Genomic DNA, 9811 nt, shown 5'->3' with positions numbered 1-9811 from the left:
CAAGATTGGCAGGCCAACATCATAGGCTGCTGAATGAAGACTTGGCTATGTGCAGGGTCCCAGCATGCCAAAAAGCTCCAGAGACCTTTCTCAAAGCTATTCCTTATATACAGGAAGCAAACCACATTCCTAAAGCAGCTGCTCACAGTAGATTCCACCATGGAGTTGATTACCAGTCTCATCATGGGCAATACTACATCCAGCTGCCCAGCCAAGCTGACACACAACTACCACAATCAAAGGATAAGAACCAAATGATCAATCACTGAAGAAAATCCATTTGACAAAATTCAACACCCTTTTCATGATACATACAAAAAACACTCATATTAGGAATAGAAGGGAAATTTCTCTCACCATTACTATTCAACCTAATCCTGGAGGTCCCAGCCCCAAAATAATGAAAGATACCTAAATTGGAAAAAAAGGAAGTAAAGTAAAACGTTTCCAAATGTTTCCTCTTCCCAAATGACCCAATTTTATACATAAAGAATTAATATTTCACAAGAAGGCTAAAGTTGCAAGGTACGAGGTTAACACACAAAAATAATTTCCATTTCTATATATATCAGCAATGAGCAAGCTGAAAATGAGATTAAGGAAACATTATCAGTTACAACAGCAACTAAAAGAATAAAGTAACTAGGAATGTGAAAGACTTGTACACAGAAAACTATAAAACATCACTAAAGGAAATTAAGGCTGACCTAGATAAATAGGACATTCCATGTTCATGGATTGGAAGGCTTAATATAGTTAAGATGTGAATAACTACCCAAAGGAAATCTATAAATTCAATGCAAAATTCCAACAGCTACCTTGCAGAAATGGAAAAACCAGTAATGAAATATACATGGAAGGGCAAGGGACCTGGAATAGCTAAAACAATCTAGAAGAAGAATTAAGTAAGAGAACTCACAATTCCTGATTTCAAAGCATACTATAAAGCCACTGTAATCAAAACAGCCTGGTCTGGTGTAATAAGCATACAGACTGATGAATAGACAGTACAGAAACTCATACATGGGCAACTGATTTTTGACCAGGGTGCTAAGTCCATTTAATGGGGAAAGAGGAGTCTGTTTAATAAATACAAAAGATTTCCATATGTAAGAAAATGAATCAGGATCCACACCATACTCACAAACCAATTCAAAATGGATCAAGAACCTAATTGAAAACTAAAACCACATAATTCTTACCAGGAAATATAGGATCACAGCTATAGCACATACATTTTAATGCTTAGATATGACAACACATGAGCAGCAATGGACAGAATAGGTGGTTATGTGCCGTCGAGTTGGACCTGACTCATAGGGACCCCTTCTTGGGTTTCCGAGGCAGTATCACTATGGAAGTAGATTGCCCCATTTTCCTTCAGAGGAGTGGCCGGTGGGTTTGAACTGCCAGCCTTCTGGTTAGCAGTCAAGTGCCTTAGGCACTATGCTACCGTGATCAATAGAAGTGCATAAAAATGAAATACTTTCATTTACCAAAGACTTATCAACAAAGTGAAAAGATAACCTTCAGAATGAAAGTTTTCAGGAACCATATCTGATAAGGGTCTAATATCCAAAATACATATATGTATGTAGCTACAATTTAACAACAAAAAAACAACCTAATAAAAAATGAGCCAAGTCACTTTAGTTTTGTGTATTTCACTGTGTTGTTTTTGTTGTTACGTGCTGTCGAGTTGGACCCGACTCACAGCGACCCCTCCTTGGGTTTCTGAGGCAGTATCACTACAGAAGTAGATTGCCCCATCATCCTTCCAAGGAGTGGCTGGTGGGTTTGAACCACCAGCCTTCTGGTTAGCAGTCAAGTGCCTTAGGCACTATGCTATGTAAATTTAAAAAAAAAAAAAATGGGTCAAGGACATGGCATTTTCACCAGAGGATATTCACATGGCCAACACACACAGCTGAAACAGATGCTCAATGTCACTAGTCATCATCACTCTACTACTATTGAGTCGATTCTGACTCACAGCAATCCTCTAGCATAGAGTAGAACTGCCCCCACAGGATTTCCAAGGCTGTTACATCTTTAAAACTGCCTCTGTGAAACAGCTTGTGGGTTCAAACTGCCAACCTTTTGGTTAGCAGCCCAATGCTTTAAGCACAGTACCACCAGAGCTCCTTCATTAGTCATGACCAAAAAAAACCCTCATTGCTGTGGAATGTGACCTGTGACCTGACTCATAGGGAGCCCTCCACTGCTCAATCTTCCATCACTAGTCATTAGGGAGCGGCAAATTAAAACCACAATGCAATACCACCTCACTGCTCTCAGAATGACAGCGTTGGCAAGGATGTGGAAAAACTTGGACTCTCGGCCATTGTTGGTGGGAATGTAGAATGGTACTGCGGCTGTGGAAAACAGCTCAGCATATTTTCACAAAGTTGAATATAGGCTATCATATGACCCAGCAATTCCAAGTGTATTTCCCCCCAAAAAAAGTCAAAGCAGGAATATAAACAGAAACCTGTACATTACTATTCCTTGCACCACTGTTCACAATAGCCAAAAGGTAGAAACTGAAACGTCCATCAACAGATGGATAAACAAAACATGACCTACACCTACAATAGATTATTCTTCAGCCATAAAGAGAAAGTCCTGATGCATGTCACAACATGGTTGAACCATGTCTAAGGGCAGGACTTAGGATCAGACTGTGTGTGTGTGTGGAAGCACGTTAATAACCTGAAGATCCAACTACCCAAAATGATACAATAGATTCAATATTAAGAAAAAACTGATAAGACTTCATAAGATCTAATAAAACACACTTGTAGAACACAGAACCAAGAAGCTACCCTGATAGCTCTGTTCTATAAGACAGGAGCCTCCTGGTGAAAGAATTGCAGAAATACATGAATAAAATGATAGTTAATTTTCCATGGCTCCAATTCTGTTGTTACCTTGGTGGGTACACAAGTATAAATTTAATGTCCTCAATTCATTCTGTAATTTGTGCTTTTAAAGATGACTGGGCATTTTATAAAATTCTAAGGTCACTGTCAAACTGTGGGGCACATTTTGCCCTTTAGAAAGTTCCATAAACCTACCCAGCTCCAGCCTTACTGGAGCCCACACCCCTCTACTGGCCTTCCCAACAGAGGATGGAGTTGCCTGGGTATTGACTGAGTGGGTTTAAGTTGCTGAAAGTTGTGGCTTCTGTCCTATTACGTAATCATTCACTTGGTAACAACTCAATTTGGTAAGTCAGTCTTCTGGGCCATAAGGAAAGAAGTCCAAAACATCTGCAAATACTTTGTGGTGGATGACATTTAGAAAAATGTTAGGCAACAAGCAACCCGTCGTCCTTTTAGCATGGATCTTATGAAAAGCTGACCTCCCACAAAAAGCCTATGTATTATAATCTATGTTTCATGAACATATCCTTAAGAATTCAGAAAGAGGAAAGAATGAGGTATAGAAAAATATAGATAGAAGATATTTTTAAGTGTATATATGTATATAAAATATACATTTTATTTGTACTTATATACACTTAAAAATATCAATAAAGCAAAAGGCATACTGATTATTGGAGGGAAGTGATTGAATATTATTTGCCAATTGCTTAGGAAACCATATGGTATTTTTCTAAAAACCTGTTACTAAAGTATACAATCTCCAAACAGAAAGGTGGAAGCATAATACATGTACATCACACACTGAAGATACTTGTGTAATGTATATCTAGATCAAGAATTAGCTTGTCAATCAATGGTGAACATTAGAAAAAAAATATACCTCTTTTTGAACTATATACAAAACTCAATTCCTGATGGATTGGAGATCTAAATGTCAACGCTAAACAAAGGAATAAGATGTATGTCCATCATGTTTGAAACCTTAGAATAGGCACAAATTTCTTACAAGGGCACAAGAAAAACTGATCAACTGGGCTGTGTTAAAATGAAGAATTTCTATTAATCAAAAGATATCATTAAGAGAGTGAAACGTCACATACTTTTTTCTATTTTCACAGAAACCAGAAAACAATAGTTTTATAAGACAATCTATTGCTACTGCTATTCACACCTTATATTAAGAAGAGCCTTGCTGCTTCCAATTAGGCACCTAGACTTCCTCGAGTCACTGAAAAATCAGGGTAGCATGGAAAGCTGTCCTTGGCTAACAGTATAGTAAGAATGACAAATCTCAAAGGTGGGGCGGCGGGGAGCCTAGGGCTGTTCTCCCTCTGATTTAACTGAAAAGGTACTGGGGGAAGGTGAACTGGGGATCACATGGTAAAACCCAAGGATCTATCTAAACTAGATCTCACTGGTCTGAATGTTCCCAAGGAGCAAAGGAGCTTCTCCTCCTCGCACTATGTCCGCCTCTCTCCTGGGCACTGGCACGCACCTGAACGCTCACACTGCCCTGGAGCTTGAGCTGCAGCTTGATCATGTCCACCTCGGCCGAGGAGCACAGCTGTCGGAGTTCTGCCACCTTCTTGCTCATTTCGTCGATAGCCACTTCGATGGGGTTCAGATCAGTGTGATGCTGGTACATGACGGGGATCCTCTTCTTCACGTAGGGGAAGCAGTGTATTGCTGTGGAGGGGCGAGTGCCAAAGTTACTGCCCAGCTTGCATAGTCTTTATAATGAGTATTAAAATGCAGTAACATAATCATAGCTAACGACTCTACCTACATACCACTATGGGCCAGGCACAGGGCTGAGTATCCTGCATGTATTACTTCACAATCCTCTCACTAAAATTGTTAAACAGCTTATTACTCCCATTTTACAAAGACCTGAGGCCTGCCAAAGTCACATACTAATGTATATGTATTTTTGGGAGAACAGAAAGGCACTTTTATTTCTTTGGCCAACAAAGGGAATAGCTGGGGTTAGCGCCTCCAAGACTGATCCTCACTAATATTTTGTGGAATTACAGTATTGTCACATCCTTAGAACCATGCAATTACATTTAAGGACAGGCTGTGTCAAATAAAGTTAAGAGATTTGGGTCCTTGTTATCCCTTTAATGTGAGAAGAACATCTTTCAATAAATCACTTATTCCCTGCTCAATCTTCTGATCCATAAGTGTCCTACCCTGCTTAGAAAGTTGTGGTGAGAACTGAATGAGCTAGTAGGTATAAAATAGTTTTGAAAACAGAAAAAGACTATACTATTTTGCGATAACAGATTAAGCCCAGAATATAGTTCCATATTCTTCAGAAAATTCATTTTTCTGCCCAGAGCAACTTCAGATGGCATATACAAAGTTTGTACAGATCTGAGAAATCAATGAAAAATAACAAATGATAAAATATTTCCAAGCAAGGTATTTCATGAACAAGAAATTTATAAGCTGTTTGACTTGCACTAATATAGCTATTTTGAAATACTTACAGCAATGAATAAAAAACAATACATATATATTTTTATAAAATGAGTAAATAATTGTTTTCATTTATCATATCTGAACATACCAACATCAAAGCATTAGTTTAAAAATGAATGAATAAAACAGGTTCTAATCTGATTTGTAAGAAGGAACCATTCCCTGGAGAAGGATGTCATGCTTGGTAAAGTGGAGGGTCAACAAAAAAGGGGAAGGCCCTCAACAAGATGTACTGACACAGTGGCTACAACGATGGGCTCAGGTATAGCAAGGATAGTGGGGCTGGCACAGGACCGGGCAGTGTTTCGTTCTGCTGTACACAGGGTCACTGTGAGTTGAAGAGGACTAGACGGCACCTAACAAAAATCTGATTCTGTTTCACATTTCTATCTTGTTGCTTTATATGGTCCTTAAATATCTGTAATTTAAACAAAAAACAACCACTGCTGTCGAGTTGGTCGTGACTCATAGAGACCCCTCCTTGGGTTTCTGAGGCAGTATCTCTCTGGAAGTAGATTGCCCAGTCATTCTTCCAAGGAGTGGCTGGTAGGTTTGGTCTCATTTAATATATATTTACTAGTAGATGGGTAGATATATGCTTACTTTTCTTTTAAATTTTACTTTGTTGTTGTTGAGAATATACATAGCAAAACATATACCAAATTCAGGCATTTCTCTATGTGCCACTTAGTGACAATGGTGACATTCTTTGAGTTGTACAACCTCTTTCACCCTTTGAGTTGTTCCTCCCCCATGAACATAAACTCACTGCCCCCTAAGGTTCAAACTTACCTTAGTATTTAAAAGCAAAAGTAATATGAAATGCTTCTGTGTGACCCAGTACCATTCAGTAAATGGCTCAGGTGACTTTACTCAGGAAGGACTTACATAAAATGAGGAAACTGTCAGCTTCCTCTAAAAATATAAGGTTCGGATGGGCCAGACAAAGGTCTAAACAAAGCTGGAAAACAACATTCAACCTGCTGCAACCTCGTGTGTCACATACAACCCTGTTCTGTTCTCTTAATATTTTATCAATCAAAGTTCAAGGGTTCACGTCTTTTCTTTCTTTGTGGTCCTCATGAATACAGAGTTTTTGTGGCAGAACTGGGATCAATAAATTCTCTTTGAACTTAAGGCTCCTTTTCCAGTTTGGCGATAACAAGGCATTGCTGTTTAGTAGGCAGGGGAATGATAATTTAGAGGTGTAGCTGCATTTTGATAGACTGATATTCTTTATAAAGGAGTTCTACCTTCGATTCTGTTTGGAAGGGAGAAGTACCTGTGAAATGCCAACACCCAAGCAATCATATCAGTACAGAATATCTGCCTGCTGTTGTATGGTATTCACCCTTATCTCAGAGAAAAACAAACTCCTAGGGTAACAACGTATGTGAGTTGTTAGAGTATTACACAGATTTCACTCTGTTAAAGTCCCAAGACACTGTTTGTGTGAGGATAACTGGGGACTGAACGTGTATTCACCATGAAGGTCAAGGAGAGATGCAATAATAATGGTGCTCAGTCCATTCACATGAGACCTACAAGGTCTCATGTGACCTGGGCCCCACCCTTCCCACCTTCCTTGCCGGCCTACTCTCTATTCTCTTCCCTTCCATCACTCTGTTCCAGCCACACTGGCTTCCTCACTGCTCCCTGAATCCATCAGCCATGCACACTCTCACCTTAGGTCTCTGTACTATTTTTTTTTCCTGCCATGTATCTGCATGCCTTCTTCACCTCTACACTCAAATGTTACCTCCTCAGTGAGGCTCGCCCTGTCAGCCATTTAAACTGTAACCCTCACTCACTCAACCCCACACTCCCAATCTTTTTCTCTTTTCCGTAATATTTATCTGTTTCCAACATAAGACATATTTACTCATTGTGTTCATTGTTATTGGCCTGTCTACTCTTGCTGAGACATGAACTGCACAAGGGCAGAGACTATTGTTTTGCTAATAAACTACATCAGAACCCCACCTATGCACAGTACATTTTGTTGAATTAAAGAATGTATTACCTCCTGAATGACAAAATGAAAGCGTAAACTGACCCTGGAAGGTAGAAAATTAGGTAACTAAGCAAGTGATTGTGTTACTAATAAAGGGCTCATATTAATGACCTGCAGTCCTCTAGGAAGGAGAACGAGGATGAGACGCCTGCTAAAGTGTGGGTGACTGTGTGGTCTGGTTACGTTGGATATAAGGTATGGGCAGGAGACTATTTCCAACCTGAGTTGCTGGCAAAAATGGGTGTTTTGACTTGGCTAAGGCTCTTGACTGCTAACCAGAAGGCTAGCGGTTCAAACCACCAGCCACTCCTCGGAAGGAAGGTTGGGTAATCTACTTCCGCAGTGATACCGCCTCGGAAACCCAAGGAGGGGTCTCTATGAGTCGAGTTCGACTCGATGGCAGTGAGTTTGGTTTTGGTTTTGGAAGCCAGCCTTGGAATAGTGAATATGAAGAAACATCATGGCAGAGGTCCATGAAAAAAGAAAAGGAGGGGCCCATGTTAGGCAGCAGTCTCATAAATTTACACTTAAGGAGCCGTGAGGGTGATCATTAGGTTTTTTGCATGTTTACACAAATGCAGTTAGCTAGCTGTGAACTCCCTAGGAAAAGTGACCCTTGGCTGGGCTCACAGAGCAGGGTGGGTCAGGGCTCTCCTACAACTTGGAAGACCAAAGGTCAGATTTGAAGCAGTGCAATGGAAGAACCACCAAAGGGATTAATAACTTAAGGGAAAACCCTCAAGTTGAAAGTCTTTCTGAAAATGTCCTAGTCCGTGTATCTGTAACTAGAGTTTACATGCTTTATTTTTAGTAGCACTTTTGTAACTCCTTGTCTGAATTTTAATGATGTGCAGTAACTAACCTTTTAGTAATTTTAAGATCTTGCAGAGCAAAGAGTGCATCTTATTTGTGTTTTTATTTTTTGTACCATAACCTCCCTTTTGCTCATTATCAACCTCAAAAGGCAAGGAGCTTAGTAGTGGATGCTGTTTGTTGTTGTAGCTGCTGTCAAGTCAGCCCTCAGCTCATGGTGACCCCATCCATGCTCGATTGGACTATTATGGTCTATAGGGTTTTCACTGGCTGATTTTTTTTTGAAATCGACTGCCAGACCTTTCTTCCTAGTCTAAGACTAAGACAATCTGAAAACTCCACTGAAACCTACTCAGATCAGAGCAATACGCAAAGCTCCACTGACAGATGAATGGTGGCTGTGCTTGGCCAGGAATCAAACAGGGTCTCCCATGTGGAAGGTGAGAACGCTACCACCAAAACACAACTCCTAGCAAAATGAAGCACATTCTTTCCCCTCCTGGTTACAGCTTACAAAATTTATAGTAGACACACATGGATATTATAACTCTCATTTTATAGATGAGGAAATTAAGGCACAATGAGGTTATGTGACAAGCCCAAGGTCACACAGTGAGGATTTGAACTGAAGTCTGTGGGATTTCCCCCCACAGGCTCTTTATTGTCTCATACTGCACCTTCTCAGCCTCATGGCTTTCCCCCTAAGCCAACAACACGTGTGCCTACTGTGTGGCCAGGGGAAACACCTTATGATAACTATTTATGAATCAGTGTATTACCTTAACAGGATAACAAAAAAATTTAGACCTTGACTCATCAAAGAACTAAGTTTATGTTAAGCAGTTCTCAAACTTAAGCTTGCATCAGAATCACCTGGAAGGCTGACAAACACAAACGGCTGAGCTCCAACCCCAGAGGTGATGATTTACTAGGTCTGATGGGGCCTGAGAATTTTCATTTCTAACAAGTGCCCATGTGATGCAACATCATTGCTGGTCCTGGGACAACCCATTGATAATCACAGCTATAGAGATAGGCACTTGTAAAGAGATAATTTCTATAAAATGATTCTATCTAGAAATGTACTTATCCTTTATAAGAATTTGCTACTGAAGTGTGCATTAGAAAAATAAGTCATTTATATATGGCTAGGGGCTGACATTTGTGAGGATGGTAGTATTTGTGCTGTACAAATTTTGTTATTTATTTTTTTTAATTATGATTTGGGTGAAAATTTATAGAGCAAATTCACTTCCCATACAGCAGCTCACATACACTTTGTGTCATGACATTGACTACAATTTACCACAATGCAACAGCTCCCCTCCCACTTCCTCCCATAGTTACCTCTTCTCTGTGTCCTTCCCTCCCATGTACTCCTGCCCCCTGAACTATCTCCCTGTGCATACACAGTCCTTCTATTCTTCCTTGGTCAAATGTTATTATTCTTAAAGCAGAAGTAGGGATTCTAAGAATGTAGGATTCTTATTTCAGAAATATTTTAAAAATTTGTTTCCAGTCCCCTTATAGGAAAGGTGAAAACATACCTGTGTCCCTGGAATACGTCCTGGGCTATTTTATAATTTTGTACACACACACACACACACACACA

The 9811-nt window shown here is 39.8% G+C and overlaps 1 protein-coding gene across 1 annotated transcript in view; it reads right to left on the bottom strand.

The window, feature by feature from the left end:
- DOCK9 (dedicator of cytokinesis 9) overlaps positions 1–9811 on the bottom strand; it is a 294626-nt gene that overhangs the window by 4458 nt on the left and 280357 nt on the right. The window contains exon 48 of the mRNA XM_042781963.1: positions 4384–4574. Within this exon, the coding sequence (XP_042637897.1) occupies positions 4384–4574 (191 nt within the window). The remainder of the gene's footprint in view (positions 1–4383; positions 4575–9811) is intronic.

Source organism: Orycteropus afer, unplaced genomic scaffold (genome assembly GCF_000298275.1).
Source record: "Orycteropus afer afer isolate SDZICR_OR568_19922 unplaced genomic scaffold, OryAfe1.0 scaffold00206, whole genome shotgun sequence".
In the NCBI taxonomy this organism is placed as follows: domain Eukaryota; kingdom Metazoa; phylum Chordata; class Mammalia; order Tubulidentata; family Orycteropodidae; genus Orycteropus; species Orycteropus afer.
Note: the sequence above shows the minus strand (reverse complement) of the source record. Positions and strands in the feature narration are given on the sequence as shown.